The sequence below is a fragment of the Poeciliopsis prolifica genome, unplaced genomic scaffold (assembly GCF_027474105.1).
Source record: "Poeciliopsis prolifica strain line A6 unplaced genomic scaffold, Auburn_PproV2 SCAFFOLD123, whole genome shotgun sequence".
Taxonomy (NCBI): domain Eukaryota; kingdom Metazoa; phylum Chordata; class Actinopteri; order Cyprinodontiformes; family Poeciliidae; genus Poeciliopsis; species Poeciliopsis prolifica.
Genome location: NW_026562498.1, coordinates 278,008 through 298,746, shown reverse-complemented (window position 1 = coordinate 298,746; position 20,739 = coordinate 278,008). Strand labels below are relative to the sequence as shown.

Below are 20,739 nucleotides of genomic sequence, written 5' to 3'. Positions count from 1 at the left end.
GCAAACAGCGGCCAGTCTATGAAAACCTGTTTCCTATTAATATGTGTTTGTGTTTATGAACCGCTGAGTCAGACTCCAGCATGTCGCTGCTTACACTGCCATCTGCCGGTCAACCTGCGCAGCGTCACCAAAACTAAACCATAAACTGATTAATTCAATATGAGAATTTGGTTCTGATGAACCACAACTTTAATGCGACTTTAAGTACTAAGATACATTAGGAACACATTTCTGTTTTAAAATATTTTTATTGATCTGATGTAACCTTTCTTTAGATGGAAGCAGAAAATCATCAAAATTAACAGAAATAAAGGCTTTAAAATAAAATTCTGGGCGGAATTAATACATATAATGTGTTTCACTCAGAGATGAGTTCCTGGATTAAATCTAAATTTCTACTATAGAAAATAAAAGCCTAATCTCCCACTCTCTGTGTGGTCCTTGAACGCAGCGCGCTGCCGGCTTGCCGTAAAGTGTTTCGTTTGGCTTCTGTTTTCTGGCTAGCTTCAACTAATTTTAAGGTCGTTTAAAGTTGTTCCTGAGAAAAACAGCAGAGGTAAATATTTTATCTGTGTAGTTTCTTTCTTTGTGTGAGTTTAACACGAGTGGAAATTTTCCCCGAGAGGAAATATTTGGTCATTTTTTATGTTACCGGTCAGCTAGCTGCAGCTAGCAGCACTTAGCTACTGCTAGCTGCACTGATGACAAAACCTTCTCAGTTTGCTGTTTTTCAACCCGCATTTAATCTAGTGAGGAAGTATAAAACTAAAGGAAGGTCAATATTTATTGGAAAATTCTATAGAAATGTTTTTCTGTTTAAAACTTAAACTTTATCGGTGAAACTCAAGTTGGATAAACAGATGGTGATGTTTAGATGTTAGCTTCAGATCCGATGATTTAGTTTTGTCTTTATATCTAATATTTATAGAAAAATCAAAGCAGACATCAGTTAACATTCAGGCTTGATTTTATCTCCGTGTCTTCACTTAGCGTCGGTTCTGGTTCTGGTTCTCCTGGCCCAGTTTAGCGGTGTTTATTAAAATAATTAATATTTGCACATTGTTGTTGAACCATCATCCAGGAACTGAATCAGCTTTTAGTGTTTCCTGTTTCCGGGCAGATCAGGAGCATCGTTTCCGTCTGTGAGGCTTTTGGGTCAGACATCATGGCGGCTCCCGCTCTGCTGGTTCTGTTCGGGAGTCAGACCGGAACCGCCCAGGACACGGCCCAGCGGTCGGCCGGCAGGCCCAGAGGAGGCGGCTGAAGGTCCGGGTTCTGCCTCTGGACGGATACAACGTGGTGAGTCCGTATCTGCTGCAGGTTTTCCCTTCATCCACCTTCCCAGGGCATGAGACTGCCACTGCCGTGCTTCACTGGGGACCAGACTTGTTTTCCCACCTGAGCGGCGCGACTCTGCAGCTCCTCCAGAGGCTCTGTGCTCCTCTGATTCTTCCATTAAGGACCATGTCAGTTGATCGCATGAGATTTTATTTCAGGGCATTGCAGTAAAAGGGGCTAAATGCAAATTTATTTTAAAATTTTCCTATTTTTATTAGTTAAAAATTAGTAAAATTTATTCAGTTTCCTTAAACATTTTTTTGTCTGTTTTTGCTTAAATTTCTGAAGGAAAAAGTTTAAAGTGTGAAAACTTTTGTGTTTTGCAGGTTCATTTATTTTCCTTCTGTTATTTTTAGACAATCCGTCTTTAAAAAGTCTTAGATTCATTTATATAAAAATTACAGCCTTAAAGTTGATTAAAAAATATTAAATTTGGCTTTAAATATACAACATTTTGTCGTGTTGGAACTATTTGAACCTAACTATTTGATCTCCTTTTCTATGAGACAAAAGTTTGAGTCGGTTCAGGCTAATGCTAACTAGCTGCTAATATAACCTAGCTACTCAGCTAGCTTGTTTGTATCTAACATGAGTAAATTCAAATGTTTCATATCAGATGTTATGAATAGAAGTTTAGGGGTAATTATAGATTTGCCTTTTTGTTTTAAATATCTGAAATGCTTCCAAACTTTTCCAGTTTGTTCAGTTTCTCTGCTCCGTTTTTTATTTTTAAGCAGTTGAGGCGAAACCTGAAACTGCTGCTGCGCAACAGGCTGTTGCTAGGTAACCCTCTGTCTCGTCTACAGCCTTTCCTTTGCCTACATCTCCCAGAATGCTGTGCGGTTCTAGATCAGAGTTCAGTGAAAATTTTATTTGACTTATTTATTGATGAGGGTTTGTTGAGGTTCACATTTTATTCATAATAGTGCTAAAAGGTTTTAGAAAGTAATCCTGCTTAATGGACCTGGTGGTTCTGTAGTGACCCAGTGGTCCAGTAACGGTTCTGGTTCTGGTTCCCCTCCAGGCCGACCTGATCTCAGAGTCTCTGGTTGTCTTCGTTTGCTCCACCACCGGTCAGGGAGACCCGCCAGACAACATGAAGGTAACGCAGAGTTTACTCTGAGTTCTGGACCCGACTGATCCGACCCGACCCGCCTGATCCGACCCGTCTGATCCGATCCGACCCATTAGATCCGACCCGACCCGCCTGATCCGACCCGTCTGATCCGACCTGACCCATTAGATCCGACCCGACCCGCCTGATCCGACCCGGGTCATTTTCCCGTCTTTCCCCAGAACTTCTGGAGGTTCCTGTTCAGGAAGTCTCTGCCTGCCGGGTCGCTGAGCTGCCTGGACTGTGCGGTTCTGGGATTGGAGACTCATCGTATCCAAAGTTAGTCCAGAACCAGAACCCACTCAGAACCCGTCCAGTTCCCGTTTAGAACTTCTTCTTCTTCTGCAGGTTTAATTTCGTGGCTAAGAAGCTCCAGAAGCGTCTGGTCCAGCTCGGGGCGGCCATGTTGGTTCCGGTGGGTCTGGCGGACGACCAGCACGACCTGGGGTGAGACGTTCCTGCCGTCGCCGTAGCAACCGGCTCTGGACTGGATGGAGTCCGGACCGGGTCAAAATGTTCTCCTGCCGCAGGCCGGACGCCGTGATCGACCCGTGGCTCAAGTCATTCTGGGAGAAGGTTCTGGTTCTGTACCCGGTTCTGTCAGAGGTGGAGCCGCTGAGGGACGACGAGCCGTGAGTGACCCGACACGACCCGGCAGCTGGTTCTGAGGCCCGGTTTGAAGGTTCTGCTGTTTGTCCTGCAGACTGCCGCCGTCGTATACGCTCCACTTCCTGGATGAGAAGACGGACCGGAACCCGGAGCGGAACGGGACCGACGTGGAGCGGACCGGGACCGACGTGGAGCGGACCGGGACCGACGTGGAGCGGACCGGGACCGTAACCTCAGAGTCCAGTCCGTTCCCGGCCCGGTTGCTGTCCAATCGCCGGGTCACCGACCCGACCCACTTCCAGGACGTCCGGCTGCTCGACTTCGACATCAGCGGATCCAACATCCAGTACGTGCTCCGGTCCGGTTCTGATCCCAGTCAGACCCGGTTTCAGGGTCCTAGGTAGCCGGTCCGTTCCGGGTTTTAGCAGAACCGTTTTTTTCAGGAATAATCTGTAACGTTCTCAGAGAACTGATTCCTGGTTCTGACCCAAACTCTGTGGTTCTTTTCAGGTTTTCAGCCGGAGACGTGGTTCTGATCCGTCCCCAGAACTCAGAGGACGACGTCCAGCGGTTCTGCCAGCTGCTCCGGTTGGACCCGGACTCCAGATTCACGCTGACGCCAAACGGTGACGCTCCAGGTAGATCCGCTCCAGCAGGTTCTGGTGCTGATCTGTGTGGTTCTGACCCAGTTCCGGCCCGGCTGCCTCGGCCCTGCTCGGTGCGCCACCTGGTGGCGCGTTACCTGGACGTGGCGGCCGTTCCGCGCCGCTCCTTCTTCGAGCTGCTGGCCGCAGTGGCGACCTCTGACCTGGAGCGGGACAAGCTGCTGGAGTTCTGCTCGCCGGCGGGTCAGGACCAGCTGCAGGCCTACTGCAGCCGGCCGCGCCGCACCGCGCTGGAGGTCAGACGTCACGCCCGCCGTCCGACGTGACGAGCCGGGCTCCCCGCGGTGACCCGGTTCTGGTTGTGGTTCCAGGTTCTGGCAGACTTTCCTCTCACCACCGCAGAACTGGAACCGGACCGGCTGCTGGACCTGATCCCAGAGATCCAGCCGCGCTCCTTCTCCATCGCCTCGTCTCTGAAGGTACCGCCACCGAGCCGCCGAGCTGCAACCTGACCTCTGACCCGGTCCGTCTGCCGGCAGGTTCTGCCCGGACGACTGCAGGTTCTGCTGGCGGTGGTCCGCTACAGAACCAAGCTGCACCGACCCAGAATAGGACTCTGCTCCAACTGGCTGGCCTCTCTGGACCCGGAACAAGGTCGGTTCTGGTAGCTGTATGGGTCCAGTTCAGTGCAGTCAGAACCAGAACCACGGGCCTCATCTGGACCCAGACCCGGTTCTGTTCAACCCGTCTGAATAATTCACTGTAAAACTGAAGCGAAAAAAAAGAGTTTATTTCTTTAAATGATTTTATTTTTTAACACAAAGTAAAAATAATAAAAAGTCAAAACATTTTAACTTTTTATTTGTTTCGACTTTATTTATGTAATTTTATGTATTGTGGATTTTCTGACTATTTTCTAAATATTTTTTTAATTATGGCCTCAGATTTTAAAAAAAGTTACATAAATTTTAATCTTTATTAAATGCAGATGATTCATTTTTATACTAAAGAAATAAATGTTAATTTTTATTTAGTTTACATTGAATTTTTACTTTGCTGATAAAGTTAAACGTTTCTCAGCAGAAATTTTGATTGTAGGTAAAAAGAAAAGAAAGTTATGTGGAAGGAAGAAATGTTGATGGACTCTTATAAAACTTGATTTCAGCTTCTAGTTTTTGACACCTGGTACTTCCCGTTTCTTTAGGTGAGGTTCTGGTTCCGCTGTGGGTGAAACGGCGGCCTGCGGTTCCCTCCGGACCGGGACGCCCCGTGGTTCTGGTGGGACCCGGAACCGGAGTGGCTCCCTTCAGAGCGGCGCTGCAGGAGAGGCTGGCTGAGGGAAAAGCAGGTGAGTTGTTGCGGCGACCCGGTTCAGCTCGGCCCGGTTCAGCTCGGCCCGGTTCGGTCCGGCTCGGTTCGACCCGGTTCAGCTCGGCCCGGTTCAGCTCGGCCCGGTCCGACCCGTCATCCTCCCTCTCTTCCCTCCAGCCAACGTTCTGTTCTTCGGCTGTCGCTCGGAGACCAAGGACTTCTACTTCCGCTCCGAGTGGGCGGCCATGTTGGCGGCCGGGAAGCTGCAGCTCTTCACTGCTTTCTCCACGGACCAGGTCAGAACCCGACCCGAACGGACCGGTTCTGACCCGGTGAGGTGTGTGGCGGGCGTCCTCAGCTGTGTGTGTGTTCAGGAGGAGAAGGTGTACGTTCAGCACCGCGTGAGGGAGAGGGCAGCGCGCTGCTCTGGGACCTGATGAACAACAAACATGGCTGCTTCTACATCGCCGGGTCAGTCCAGAACCAGAACCTCCAGAACCAGCCCTGCTGTTCTGCTCTAGTTTTCTACAGAGGAAGAGACCAGAAACAGAACTTTGTGTTTTTGCTGATTTTATTTTCGACCCGTTGGTTCTAACGTTCCTGACCCGGTTTCTGGTTCTGTTCAGGAACGCCAAGCAGATGCCGGCGCCGTGCGCGACGCGCTGCAGTTCGCCTTCCAGCAGGAAGGGGGCGTGTCCGCCGCGGAGGCGGAGCAGATGCTGGTCGCCATGGAGAAGACGGCGCCTGCAGAGCGAGACCCTCCTGACCCGGAGCCCGGTTCTGACCCGGAGCCCGGTTCTGACCCGGAGCCCGGTTCTGACCCGGAGCCCGGTTCTGACCCGGAGCCTATGGTTCCAGCTTGACCATCAATAAATGTGTTTGTCTTGCATCTGGCTTCATGTTTCAATGACAGAACAGAACGGTTCTGGTTCTGGTTCTGGTCAGGTCCACATCAGGCCCGAAATGGGAGTTCAAAACCTGTCCAGGTGAGGGCGTCGCCGTGGCGACAGGCTCCGCCCCCTACCTGAGGGCCAGCGTGTGCACCTGGTAGATCTCTTTGGGGAAGTTGAGCTGCTGCTCCTCGTGGACGACCCGCAGCCCGGCCCGGCCCACCAGGCGCCGCACGATGTCCAGGTCCCGGCACACGCTGCTGTCCACGTCGTCGGGGACGACGCCTTCGTAGGACACGTTGTCTTTGATGATGATGAGGCCGGCGGGACGAAGGGCTTTCTGGCAGCGCCGCAGGAACGCCACCAGGTGGTCGTCGGTCAGGTGACCTGCAGAAAAACCCAAAGTATTCACAGAACCAGAACCAGGCCAACAGGAAGGACAGGGATGAAACATCTGAAAAGTGTGGCAGACACGTTCTAAACTAAACGTGAAATGAAGAAGGAGGAGAACGTTTCAGTCTGATCCATCTGGGTCACATTTAGAACGGTTCTGGTTCTGATGAGGCCCGTCTGTCAGATTGAAATATTTGACCAAATAAGGTCGTAACGTTCATCAAGTCATGTTTCTGGACCAAAACGTCAATTTGTTCTTAGGATTTTATTGGTTGGAAGAGTCCAGATAATGTCATTAATATTCTGAATTTAAATCCACATTTATTATTTATTGTTTTAATTTCTGTCATAAATCCTCATAAAATCCATAAAACTTTGTTTCTGGGTTTTAGAGCAAAGCTAAGAAACATGTTTTATTTTGACAATAAAGTTAAATAACCAGGAAAAAGACATAATAAAGCAACATTTTGTAAAATGAAGTCAGAATTCCAGAAAAAATATGAAGAAATAAAATGAGTTGTAATAATTTATAACAGAATAAAATTAGAAAATTTCAGGAAGAAAACTGAGAAAAAATTGAGGATATAAACATGATTTCAAATAAAATCATGTTTTTTAAAAAAGTGGTAGAAACTCGTGATCCTTCAGGAACGATTCCTCTGAATTATTACGACTGTAGAGGCAAAATTAGGAGAAAAACTCCGATTTCCTTTTGGTCGTGTCCATAATATTGATGCTATGGACATTTTAAATAGTTTAGATATTTTTGGACACACGTCGGCCGGATCCGGCCCGACTCACCGATGACCCACTGGATCCAGATGACGTCGTAGCGGTCCGGTTCTGGGACGAACTCCTGCAGGCCGCAGCAATAGTAGTTCCCGACCCGCTTGGCGTCGTCGCCCAGGAACGTCCGGGCTTTGTCCAGGAACTCCTGGGTCACGTCCACCAGGTCCACGGTCCGGAACAGCGGCAGCAGCAGCCGCTTGCTGATGCGGCCGATCCCCGCGCCGCAGTCCAGGCGCGGCCCGTTCCCGTCTTCCCTTCGCCATCCTGCGGGGGACGCCACACGTAGGACAGGAAGCAGCCACGGCGCTCCGTACTGAGCTAACGCTAACGTCTCTTACCCCGAGAAACTTCCTGAGGAAGGCCTTGGAGCCGCTGATGTCGATGCTGGAGATGCTGCCGTAGCCGCCGAGCATCCCGTCAACGGTGGGCGGGACTTCCTTCCAGTAGTCCTCCGCGTTGGAGTAGAAGCTGGACTTGTCCTCCGCCACGTCCCCCATCCTGTCCACAGAGACGAAGGGAGAGGTGGGACACAATGGATGGATGGATAGTTGGATGGATGGATGAACAAACAGAAAGATGACTGACTGCATCCAGCTGTGTCAATGTTCTGACCCGGTTCGGTCCACTTCCTGTCCGTCCCGCCCTCTAACAGGTGGGTCTGAACCTGTCAGTTCCAGGAAGTGGGGGCAGTAACCATGACCATATTTGGCAGCAGCTCAGAGGTCTTCAGACGTCACGTGACCATCAGTCATCCTGACTTCTAGCTTATATTTCTGATCTAACCTGAGCTTCGGTCGCTTTTATAAAATGTCTGAATCTTTACAAACAGGAAACTCAACATAAATATCAGACATAATTCTGTCTTCTGACAGGTCTATAGCCTCACAGCAAAACCTGCTTCAAAAAGTCACTTTACGACCCAAACCTCTCAACTTTCTCCTGTTTTAGCAGCAAACTGCCGGTTAGCCGTTAGCCGCCGTTAGCTTCCCTCCCGTCGGTGAGAGCAGCAGCTCTGCCCGGCTCCGGGCGGCTTTAGCCCGCTGGAACTGGAGGACTGACCTGGTTTCGTGTCCGCTGGAGCTCTGGCAGACCTCCGCAGCGTGTTTCACTCACTTTCTATTTGAGGACTTCGCCACACGGACAGCACGTCATTTCCTTATTTGGTTTGCTGGGGAATGGCCAGCAAGTAGCTCCCCCTGCTGGTAGATTTGAAGAAGTACAGAATCAACAGCGTCCTGGGTTGTTGGCCTGGAAACGAACATGGTGAAATAAGATCAACAGAAAATCAGTTAAAAACTTTGGGAAATAAAAGCCTTTTGCCCTGCAGCAGGAAGGTCCTGGGTTCGAATCCCGCCTTGATTTGGTGTAAGAAACTTACTTTTCATACAAAATGTTACTTTAAGAAGAAACGAAACAATTATTTAATATTTAACAAAACAATGTTGGATTAAAACTAAATTCTTCTATAAATCCAGTAGATGTTGATGTAACTTTTTGCAAATAGACACTAGAGGTGTTCTCTAGGGTTCCTCCTCACTGGACACAAGATTAAAAATTAAAAATCATAAACCTTTAGCAAAGTGATCTGCTTGAACACAAAAAGAGGAAGTGACTGATGTAAACACAACATAGATCAGGAAAACTGTTTAGCACATCTGTTGTCCAGGAGCTGCTAAATGAGATTCTCCTGACATAAAAACATTTCAGACTTTAATACTTTACCAGCATATGTACTGGAATCAAACATGCAGTTATTATATCTGCGGCTATAAAACGCTGCATGCCCGCAAAGCCCTAACGAGCTTCCGTAGGAGTCATGCTACAGCTAGCGTTTAGTGCTAACTTTAGCCACTCAGCTTAATCCTGCAGTTTGGTGCGTAAATAATGTAAAGTGATGCATTAAATGATCCAAAAGAACTTTAAATTACAACTTTTCTTCAGATTCACGTTTCCATGGTTACAGAGCTCAGTAGATCACGTGACAGTTGACGCCTAGCTCTTCCAGTTAGCTTCCGCTAGCTTAAAGTCATGTGTCTACGCATGCGCATACTCGTAGGCGTGTCTCTGGGTTCGCGCGGGGACAGCTGCGTCATAACGGCTTATGACGTCACCCAGGATCAAAGGCAGCTTCCTGCTGCGGTCAGTTCAGTTTCAGGTGAAGTCATTTCGAGAAGAGAAGCCGTCGTGAGCAGAACGTCGTTTCTTCACTGAAACTTTGAGAAAAAGGAGATAAAAACTTTGAACAATGTCAGAATCAGAGGAGCAATGAACAGGAGCATCAGCATCTCCATTGACAACCTGGAGGACATCATATTGCCCCGCCTGAGCACTTTGACCCCAGCACAGTGGACCTTGCTGTCACAGGGTCTGAGGGATTCACATATAACAGGCGTCATGGCTGACATACTCACCAACATTTTCCAACAATGTGTGGAAAATTCACTGACTGTCCTTGTGCCAATATTGGAAGAAACATGGTGAAGTGCATGAAGACTAAAATACCAGATGAAAACATCAGTGTGCATTTGACCAACATGATTTCAACAGAAATGGCCACCGTCCTCGAGGTGTCTCCACCGGAAGAGGTCTGTGACAGCAGCATGGAGCTGAACTCCCTGATGGAGCAGGAAGTCTCTGAAAAGGTAACATCTATTGTAAATGGCATCAGGAGAACCTCCAGTTTTCCTTCGTCACCAGCAGTGTTTGCAAGTGGCTGCATTTCTAACCTGAGAAATTTCAATAACATGGTTTCCAACTCAGTTCAGTGTTTCCGAAAACACATAAACAGACCCAGATCAAGATGCATCGAAAGGTACTGGAGCGCGTTCACTAAGAAGCGAACGTCAGGCGCGTCTCCAGCAGAAGCAGAAACTGCCTTCGACCTCACAGGGAAGCGTTTCTCCTATTGTCAAATCTCTCTACTCCGTGGCCTCAGTTAGCGAGAGCATCACTGAGATCATCGAGAAATATTCAGACGACGCCAAAGGCGCAGAGGATGCAGAATCTGGCATAGATCATGTCCAAGTAAACGAGGTTGCAGACGGGATCAGCAAAACCATTATTGACGACCTTCATTACTGTAAGGCTGAAGGTTTGGTGGGACAGAAAGACCCAAGCTGCTCATGCGCTCCTCATTTTAACCTGAAAAAGATTCTTGGTGATATCAGAAAACCTTTTTCGCTCAAAGAGCAAAACTGTTCCTCCTGCAAAAGAAGAAATTATCAAAAAACCACAATTTTCCAGGTTCGCCAAGAACCAGTTCACCACCATGACGTCTTCTTTGGAGAGCTCAGTCTGGGATCCGAGCGACACAAATGTGGTGAAACTGAAACGAGGCAGATCTTTGTCAAACAGATTGGCTCGCCTCATGTTTCCTGGGTGTGTCCCAGAGGACTCAGTGGAGCAGGTCCGGTCAAAACCACCCGGCAAAACCAAAACAGACCACCCCTCAACTGGACTTCCAGTCCATCAAACCTCAGTTTGACAGGCTCTGTGCAGAATTCATGGAGAACCCACAGCTGAGTGACAGGATCAAGCAGTTTTCCAAGGAACTGACAGATAAATTATATACTGATATCACCAGTAGCCATCATTATAAACTTCCTGTTCCCCCTGAAAACCTTTCAGAGTCTGTTCTCTCTAGCGAGAAAATTAGTGACCTTTCTGGCCAGAGAGAGATTTGCCCTGAAATCTTCTACGCAAGAACAGAAGACGAGGTGAAGAGGTTCCTCCAAAACATCTTCCTCTGGATCAGAGACGAGGAACGAATCGCATCAGTGAGAGCGACAGGGTGTCCAACGTCCTCTCGGAGATCAGCGATCTCGTTGGACAAACGTACGAGACCCAAATCCCCAGGGACTCCAGCTCATCCATCTCAACCACGGAAGACAAATCTGGGTCAATGGAACCAGAGAGTAAAGTTGTCACATTTTATCAAGAAATCGATAGGAGTCAAACTGAGAAGCCTGCAGAAACCCCAGAAGAACAGATGAGAGACCTTGAGATCGGTACGGCGTGCTTTGTGTTCAGGGCCGTTTTAAACTGCTCAAAGGAAAATGGAGGACCCTTCAACAAAAAGGAGATGAGGAGAATCTTACGTTACTGTCAGGGGAGAGAATACGACTAATCACAGATTTCTCTGTCAGCATAGACAACGACAACAACACATTTTTCTAGAAACCTCTACGAAGATCTGAAAGAGCAGTTTGGCTCTGCAGAAGAGCTGCAGACGGCGGCGATGTCACTGAACGGCAAAGCTTTTCAGAAAGCTTTAGTGACGCATTTAAAGAGTTACATCCCCAAGAAAAACCAGAAAACTGTAGCGCAGAAAACCGTGTCAAAGGTCAGGAAGACTCTGAGGATCCTCATCGGACGGCAGGGGGAGTCTGTCTTCCAGTAAAACACACACACACACACACACACACACACACCACACACACACACACACACACACACACACAAACACACACACACACACACACACACACACACACACACACAGGCTCTGGCAGGGTAAACAGATAACAGGAGAAATAATTTGCTATTTGATAACAGACCAGACAAAATACAGGAATACACGTATTATTAATTTATTATTATAATTATTATTGTTATACTTTGTAGGTCATCAGGTCTTTTATATCTAGACTTTAGGTTTTCACCGGGTTCTCCGGTTTTTCCTATCAAAAACCATTTAGAGTCTAATTAGACATAAATAAAAATAAACTCTGACAACCAAACCACAGCTGTAACATCTGGGTTTATATTAATAAATTAAACAAACTAATAAAATCAGTCAGTAAACTTTGTCTTCCTGTGTTTCTCATTTCTGTCTTTACTTTCATCCGTCTTCATTCTGGTGTCAAACATTTGTGCTATGTTTGTGCAACAATAATTCTGTCAGCATAGACAACGACAACAACACGCATTTTTCTAGAAACCTCTACGAAGATCTGAAAGAGCAGTTTGGCTCTGCAGAAGAGCTGCAGAGCTGCTTTGGCTTTAAAGAAATTAATGAAAGTTTCAAGGTCAAAAGGTCAAACAGCCCCCTCCACTTTTACAAAATCAAAATGACCTTTAACCTTTCATTAATCTCTTTAAGGCCAAAGCAGCACAAACAAGAATTATTGTTGCACAAATGCAGCACAAATGTTTGACACCATTGTCTGATTTGAAGACGGAGGCAAAAACTTCAGGTTTGGTTTCTGATATTGTGATTCATAATATTTCATTCTCCTCATTGTTCCCTCAAAGCATATCAAACTTCATAAATGTTCTTATGAAGTATTTTGAACCAGTTTAAAGTTGGACATTTTTGAACAAACCAGTTTCCTTCTTAAAACTGGGAGCCGCTAATCATCAAACTATGTTTAAATATTGAAATTAATTTTGCTACTTTCATTTTTCTGGAAATATACCACTTTGGACCAACACATTACAAATATAAGTGATGCTTTAATATACAGTCAATAGATTTTTATAATCATCATGAAATCCCATCAGAATCAACAGATATGTTAGTTTCAGTTTTATTACTTTTATCACACATTTCACCCTATTTATCATTTGTCTTAGAAGAAATCAAAAAGTTCATTTATATTCAAATTAAATCTGCAAACCTCCCACTTATTTACATATTTATTTATGTTTTTCAACATGTGGTTTGGTGCAGATTTGAGTTTAGCGTCTGAATTTCCCGGCACACATAAAACAAGAAGAACTTATTCATGTTGCAGGAGCGGATATGGCTTTCCGTAAAAAGCTACAAATAACAATAATTCTCACGGTCCAAAACTTCCTGGAAACACGTAGAGCAAAAACCGGAAGTCATCTACTAAAATAAACGTGTCACTTCAAACTAATGCTGCTTCTTCCTGCGTTCTGTTTGGTTTCCAGGTTTTATTTTGAAAAGCGGAAGTAGAACCTATCCGTCCAACACAACTGGTCACCGGACCGTTGGCGGCCCGCGGGGCCCCCTAGTGGTGGGAAAGATACTGCATGTGAGTGACGGTTTATTTGTACGACGCTACAGTTAATTTAACTAATTACTCAAAGAATAAAATCACTACATGTTTTTACTCGAGTAAAAGTAAAAAGTATCCGTCGAAGAAATTATTCAAGAAACAGTAAAACACCAAAAGTCAACCCAAATATGGAAAAACTAGTGAAATTATCACCATCAGATGGACCAGAATATAAAGTTAATTGGAAATGTTGGTATTTTAAGAACTAAAATGACAATAATTCATACACAAATTACAAAAATAACAAAACAGGCAAAATAAAACAATGAAGTAAATAAAGCTCATTGATGCTATGAGCTGCAATCCTTGATAATGTCTTCTGCATCTCCATCTGTGGAAGCAAAAAGTTCTGGTTCTGCCTGTTCAGTCTGCAACTGCAGTTCTACTATCTGGCCACATGATGGCAGGGCAGCTCCGAGCTGAAGCGATCTGCTGGCGGTTTGATTTCCTGTCACTGTTTGAGTTTGATTCTCTAACTGTTGGCAGCTGCTGAGACCAGACTCAGAAACCTGAGCAGCAGCAGCAGCTAGCAGTAGATAGCAGGAGATAGCAGCAGATAGCAGTAGATAGCAGCAAATAGCAGCAGCTAGCAGTAGATAGCAGCAAATAGCAGTAGATAGCAGCAGCAGCTAGCAGCAGATAGCAGCAAGTAGCAACAGCTAGCAGTAGATAGGAGCAGCTAGCAGCAAGTAGCAGCAGCTAGCAGTAGATAGCAGCAGCTAGCAGTAGATAGCAGCAGATAGCAGCAAATAGCAGCAGGTAGCAGTAGATAGCAGCAGCTAGCAGTAGATAGCAGCTAGCAGCAGCTAGCAGTAGATAGCAGCTAGCAGCAACTAGCAGCAAATAGCACCAGATAGCAGCAAATAGCAGCAGCTAGCAGTAGATAGCAGCTAGCAGTAGATAACAGCTAGCAGCAAATAGCACCAGATAGCAGCAAATAGGAGCAGCTAGCAGTAGATAGCAGCAGCTAGCAGTAGATAGCAACTAGCAACAAATGGCAGTAGATAGTAGCAAATAGCAAATAGCAGTAGATAGCAGCTAGCAGCAGATAGCAGCTAGCAGCAAATAGCAACAGCTAGCAGTAGATAGCAGCAGCTAGCAGCCTGCTGCTTCCTGTTTCAGCTCTCAGGTTTGAACTTCCTGCCTGGTTTATCGCCTCTGAACCTCTGGACTTCCTCTCTGAGTGTCATTCCCAGCGTCCACTGAGGGGTGCTCCAACGCAGAAGTAGAAACTGCTAAAATAATAAATAAAGCTTCAGTTTTCATCCCGGGAGGAGAGAAAATCCTAAAAAAACAGAAAAACGGGGATTCTCAGTCAGACTGAAGATGTTGGAGTCAAAGATTTATTATGTTAATGGAGATGAAAATAATCTGCTGTGTTCCTGCGGGATAAAATCAGTTCAGCTGCTCTGGAGCCAGGGCGCGTATAGAGGGGGAGGTGATGACCCGTCTAAGGGCCCCTGGCCGACAGGGGCCCACCACAATTTATTTATTTATTTTTTGTTCATAGAAATAAAAACAAAAACTGGGGCCCTATCAATTACAAAATTAACCACATTGTGTTTTCTAAAATAGCTTTTAGCAGTAAAAATGAAATGTTCCCACTGCCAGACCAACAAACACGTCGATCTGTGCAGGAAACGGTTCCTTCCTGCTCAGCGTTCTGCGCTGGTCAGCATCAGTCTGTGCAGGACAAGAACAGCTGTGGCTGTTACTGTGCTGCCAAGAAAAACGATAAAATCAGGGTTTCAAACAATAAAAAGAAAAAATAAAGAGAGAGAGAGAGAAAAGGTAAGCTTGTCAATTTGTTTTTTCTCCTAGAGGAGGATAGACTGTGTGAGATTATACCATTTAGCATAGTTAGCTTAGCATCTGACGAATTAAGGAAAAAACTAGCAAGATTGAACTTGTCCCTGTACCTTTTACCACTTAACAACAGGAGAGTCGGTCAGCAGCAGCTCTAGTCCTTTCTCTCTTAAGGGAAATTAAGACTCAGAAAATTGTAACAGCAGCTGCAAAGGGGGCCCAATTAAATTTTTTATCAGAGGGCCCAAGATTCCTGGCGACACCCCTGTCTAGAGCAGTCATTCAGGGCTTTTATTTTGTAGGAAAACAGATTCACATAAACAATTGATAAACCTCAGATTTTTCCTTCCATGATCCAGTTTCTGTTCTGCTTCAGTGCTCAGGATGGATCTGCTTTATGCTAGCACGGCTAAAGCTGTACTAGCATAAAGACTAGCTGTGCTAAACTTAAAGCATTAATCATGAATATTAGTTCTGTTCATGCTAAAGTGTTGCGCTAGCATAGTAATTAATGTATGCTAATGCTCAAGCATAATTAGCAAAAGAAAATACTAAAGCGCTATAGCACAATTATTTGAAGCTAGTGCTAAAGGGCTACACCAACATAGCAATGAGCAGAAGCTAATTCTGCTATGTTGAAGCTAATGATAAATTATACCAACTTAATAATTAGCAACTAGCAGAACATAACATTACTGGTTATTACTGGTTATCATTGATGAACTCTGCAGCACTTTGGTTTACAGATGATCTCTTGTTTCACTCAGTAGCTGCAAGATTCCCTGGTCCTTTAGCCGTCTCATGCTAACTACCAGTTAGCTTGAGACGTCCTGATTTGCTGTTAGCCGCTGTCTAACTGCGCCTGCAGGCGTTTGGTGAAGCTCAGGGTTGGTAAATTTAAATCTTTTTAATTGTTGGATTGTTTTGGGATTAAACCTCCAAACTGTGGAGCTTTAAATCGGCTCCGGCTCCGTTCCCGGCTCACTGGCCGTTGCAGAAGCTGACGGTTTCTCCGGCGGCAGCAGCAGATGGATGTGTGGTCTGCAGACAGCACAGACACACACCTATTCAGGCTTGGTGTTTTTATCCTGGCCTTATTGGAAAAGCGTCCAGCGTGAGCTCAGCACTGAAATTAGATATTGATCCTCTCCCGCCCGGCGCTGGCGCTCCACGCTGGTGATCCCTTCTCTTTCATTTAGACCTTCTCTCCTTCTCTCTGTCACTCCTGGGATCCATTTAATTGCGATTCTTCTCATTTATGCGTCCTGGCTTCCATCACTGGTTCCTCCCACACCAACAGGAAGTGAGACGTGAGACTGGGAGAACTGGAGCTGCACCAGCAGCACCACATTCACTCATAATGGTTATAATTAGGACCATTTTATGTGTTTACTCTGACTATGTTAATAAATATTGTTCATATTACTGATATGTAGTGTAATTTGTATGAATAATTTATCCAAAAATGGCTAAAGGAAAATGAATGAGATAGTGTTATTCCACTTCAAAATAAGAGCATCAAACTTTGTAGGATCAAAACTTCAACAGTGCAGCCAATCAGAGATGAGGAGTTCATGCTGATGTTCAGAGGTGGCACACATCTGCTAATATGCTAATAGTGAAGCTCATTTTTCAGTTAGCGCTTTAGCGTCTTTGCTAATTTGAAATCATGTAGCGACCTTAGCTTCCTTGAAATCAAATGAATCCTAAGGTTTCAATAAACCTTCAGTTAATTTTTTCTGTGTTGTTAATAATTCTTTAAGTAGTTACATGCTTTTATTTTGAAGTGAATGAAAGCTGTTTAATTCCTTTTCCTCCAGACACTGAGATAATTTGATCAAAACATGAACAAGATATCAGACATAAAAACAATATCTATCAATAAACACATAAAAGATGTTAAACTTTATTCAGCTGAATTTAACCTCCAAGTAAAGCAAGACTTTGGAATTTATATGAAAATTTAAATGTTTTAAAGTTAGCAAAAATGCTAATGCGCTAAGTTAGCTCTGATTTTAGCGTGTTAGCGGACATGTGTCCACCTCCGAACATCATTATGACCTCTTTGGTGGAATCCCTGACCTCTGACCTCCTGTCCTGGATCTCCTGGATCCCGGTTCGCTCCAGGAGGAGGAACGCCGTTTTCCTGTCTGACGCTATAATAACGCTAAAAGCTTGTTATGGAATATTTGGCCATGAAGCCAGAAATATTCCTGCTGAGTTCAGCGTTCTGCTGCGCTGCTGATGCTACACAAAGCAGAAATGATCTGACACTTTATGTGATGCACTTATTGATCTAATCTGATCTCTGACTTTATGGCTGCTGAAGCTGCGGCTGTTCGCTCTGCAACCCAGACACACCAATACCCACATCACAATCCTGAACGTATCACATTCCTGGAGATTTAACAACTTTAATAACTAATATCACAGATAAAACATTAAGAGCCGATCAGATCCTGATCCGATTGGTTCCTTTATCTGCAGGCAAAGCTGCAGGAAGTCACTTTTTAAAAATGTTTTTTTTAAAGTGTCTCCATGTCATGACAGATGATCTGTGAGCAGACTGATCTCCTCCACCTCCACTCTGCTGCTATTATGGACCAAAATCAACCAATCAGAACCAGGAGGCGGGTCTCAGCGCTGTCCATCAACAGTGCTGAGATCTGCTGCTAAATGTGCTAATGGTCCAGAAACACCTTACTGCTGTAGAGAGATCATTTATCTGCTGTCATCGGTAGCAATGCTAACTAACCTTAGCAGGTTATGCTAGTTGCAGAGCTTGATTGACAGCACAAAGACCCGCCTCCTGGTTCTGATTGGTTGTTTTACAGAGAAAACAGAGGCGATTAATCTGTTCACAGATTATCTGTCTCATAACAAACATGGTGACATATTTCACCAATATATTAAAAAATATATTTTTTATAAAACTGACGTACTGCACCTTTAAGGGAAAGATGAGAAGACAGACGCTCTTCAAAATGGGAAAGACATTAAACAGATGACCTCAACAACATGGCTACTTCCCTGAATGTACAGGCGATGAGTGAAACTGTCCTACCATCACAAACGTAAAACATTTAGCGCTTTGCTACAGTTAAAAGTAAATCCCAGAGCTGGGAAAAGCAGTATGGAAGATCTGCTGAGGATGGATGAAAATATGGAAAATCATCTTTTATTATCCATATTTTCTTAGCTCTCCTGCAGCAGAAGCTAACATCTGCAGCAGAAGCTAACATCTGCAGCTAACATCTGCAGCAGAAGCTAACATCTGCAGCTAACATGTGCAGCAGAAGCTAACATCTGCAGCTAACATCTGCAGCAGAAGCTAACATCTGCAGCTAACATGTGCAGCAGAAGCTAACATCTGCAGCTAACATCTGCAGCAGAAGCTAACATCTGCAGCTAACATGTGCAGCAGAAGCTAACATCTAATATGTCTATTCAGGGCCCATTGAGAGAAAAGTGGAACAGCGTCGCATGGAGGCGTGAAAACTTTGATCATTCTCTGAGTCAATTGAATCTTTTTTTCTGCAGTTTTTTTCCACTTTATCAAACGATATTGTTTTTGTGATGGTTATGGTTCTGAATGGGTTCTGAATGGGTTCTGAATGGGTTTCCTCTGCTGAAGCTTATTTTCCTTTTTCTGAACAGAAACTGAACAATCTGTGAGACGCTGTCTGAACAGGAAGCGTCTCTTCGCTCTTCCTCCAAACTCCCTCGGGATCACCTTCACTCCTCTGTTGCTAGGCAACCGACAGGAAGAGCATCACAGGAAGACACTTCAGGCTGCAGACAGACCTGGAAAAGCAACATGTCGGCCCGCTGCGCGCTGAAGGAGCTTTATGAGCTTAAAGGCTGAAAAACAATAAAACATCAAACAGGATGAGGAGGACAATGATCCTGTCCCTCAGTGGGGACAGATGGAGCCAAACTGAACAGTTCCTGAACTAAAGAACTGGATGTTATTCAGTAAACAGTTTCCTGGGCTCTCTGGCTGCTCAGCTGCTCTGTTTGTTTTCCACGTTGCCTTGTTGCAGAAGCAACCGGAGTGTTTATTCTGGCAGCTCAGCGAACACAGAGCTTCTCCGCGTCGGATCGGATTTATTTCAGGGATCAGTGTCAGAATATGTGACCCAGAGTAGATCCAGCCTCTAGATTGTGACCATTTATTTCTTTTCTTTACAACATTTGGATCATTTAAAAGTTTCCTGGATTTTCCTAAAATAAAACATCCAACAAAGAGAAAAGTAGAACCAGTTTGAACATGGAAAACCCCAAACAGCCGACGCTACAAAATATGCAAACATAAACTTTTACAATGTTTCACCTTTTTATTCAGTAATTATTACATTAATGTAGCGTAAATGTCACTTCATACTGTCTGACATCAGTCGGTCTGTTTAGTTTCCTGGTTCCTTCCTCTTCTCAGAAACTCGTCCATTTTGCGCTAAGCTAACCAGATTAGCAATGACTCGATGAACCCTGCTGCGTTTTCTTAGACTGAAAACTTTTCAAACTAATTTTAACAATAAACTGAAGCTGATGCATTGACTGGACCAGCTGGAATGGGCTGATCCAATCTGCTGCCTGTGAACTTTGAGTTTCCTCTTCATCCATGTCTGGGAGCTCCGCCCTCCTGCCTCGGTCCAAACATTGACCTCACGGGTCAAACCAGCGTCTCATCCGTTCCCGGCTGGAGTTACTGCGGACGGTACGGAAGCAGCTGAGGGTCAAGATTAGAGATGGAAAGCAGAGCGACAGGAAGAGGCTGGAGGACAAACTACAGAGGGACGACATCACAGGATCCATGAGGCTGGCAAAGAGCGATCCGATCTGTTGCTTCAGAACAACATGAAGGGATTTCTGCTTCCTGTGAAAACTTTCTGTGGCAGCCATTTTGCTGAGACTGTCTTCAGTCAGAGGCTGTTTCAGATTCCTAACAGCGAGTCTGCAGAAAACTCCTGATGTGACTCTTGATCCTACAGAACCTGTGAAAGAATCATAAATCTGATAACGAAGGCTGGTTCTGTTCTGGTTCCGGTGCTGTACAGCACCACAACTGTTCTGGTTTTTACAAGATAACACTGGATCCTGTGTATATGTAAACTGGATCCAGTGTTGATGCTGGTGTAAACTGGATCCAGTGTTTTTGTAAACTGGATCCAGCTGAGGCTCCGTCTTCCTGTCAGTAAAATAAATCCTGTGTCCATGGAGCAGCTGAGATGAGGGACGGCGGCGGCTGCTGATTTGCATGTGTGCGAAAACCAGCTCATCTCCAGCTGCGGCTCAGAAAACGTCCACAGAAGATTTATCTGGAGTCGGTAATGTGGCCTCTTTTCATGCAAGTGAAATTCCTCCTTATCTCCCTGCTGCCTGCTTTCTCTCTGCTTCAGAGTCTTTCTCTTCCTCGTGGCGAAGCAGCAGCAGCGTTTCCTTCGCCTCTGTCACCTCCACTCCCTCCTCCCTCCCTCCGCCTCCCGCTGCTTCCATCCACCCTTCCCTTTTTTCCGCCGTGTGTTTGCAGATGAAACGGGCAGCCTGCCAGTTTTTCATATTCTTGGCAGCAAAGTGGCGAGCCAACTTCCTGGGGATGGGGAGCGGCGGGGAAGGGGGCCGGGCCTCGCAAAAGTTACATTTGCACAATGTGTCTGAGGAAAAAGAGAAACCGGCAAAGAAGAGGGAGAGAGGGAAAAAAAGAAGGAATAAAGGAAGGCGAAGCTGGGCTGGATCAGCTAAACGACTCCCTCATTCTGGATAATGGAAAAAACCCTCTGGGGGAAAATTCAGTATGCAGAGGATCAGGCTGCATGCAGCCATTATAATGATTCCTTCTCTTTGTCTTTTCTCTGGAATGC

General features: G+C 45.5%; 2 protein-coding genes and 1 long non-coding RNA gene across 3 annotated transcripts; 2 read left to right on the top strand and 1 right to left on the bottom strand.

The window, feature by feature from the left end:
* Positions 1-459: 459 nt before the first annotated feature.
* LOC129355034 (NADPH-dependent diflavin oxidoreductase 1-like) lies at positions 460-5,634 on the top strand. The gene is given in 17 exon segments (XM_055024585.1): positions 460-556; positions 1,101-1,232; positions 1,235-1,299; positions 2,363-2,440; positions 2,635-2,707; positions 2,710-2,731; positions 2,801-2,899; positions 2,983-3,084; positions 3,156-3,407; positions 3,572-3,699; positions 3,751-3,962; positions 4,038-4,145; positions 4,206-4,320; positions 4,871-5,014; positions 5,155-5,273; positions 5,352-5,385; positions 5,388-5,634. Coding segments are annotated over 16 exon segments (1,803 nt in total). The 5' UTR covers positions 460-556; positions 1,101-1,165; the 3' UTR covers positions 5,573-5,634.
* An 88-nt stretch (positions 5,635-5,722) lies between these two features.
* Positions 5,723-7,968, bottom strand: LOC129355035 (N-terminal Xaa-Pro-Lys N-methyltransferase 1-like). Its single transcript, XM_055024586.1, is given in 5 exon segments — positions 5,723-6,254; positions 7,062-7,283; positions 7,286-7,313; positions 7,388-7,547; positions 7,635-7,968. Coding segments are annotated over 5 exon segments (672 nt in total). The 5' UTR covers positions 7,640-7,968; the 3' UTR covers positions 5,723-5,997.
* A 225-nt stretch (positions 7,969-8,193) lies between these two features.
* Positions 8,194-18,816, top strand: LOC129355037 (uncharacterized). The gene is made up of 3 exons (XR_008605220.1): positions 8,194-8,414; positions 12,945-13,048; positions 18,536-18,816. It is a non-coding gene; the product is annotated as an uncharacterized LOC129355037 (long non-coding RNA).
* The last annotated feature ends 1,923 nt before the right edge of the window (positions 18,817-20,739 follow it).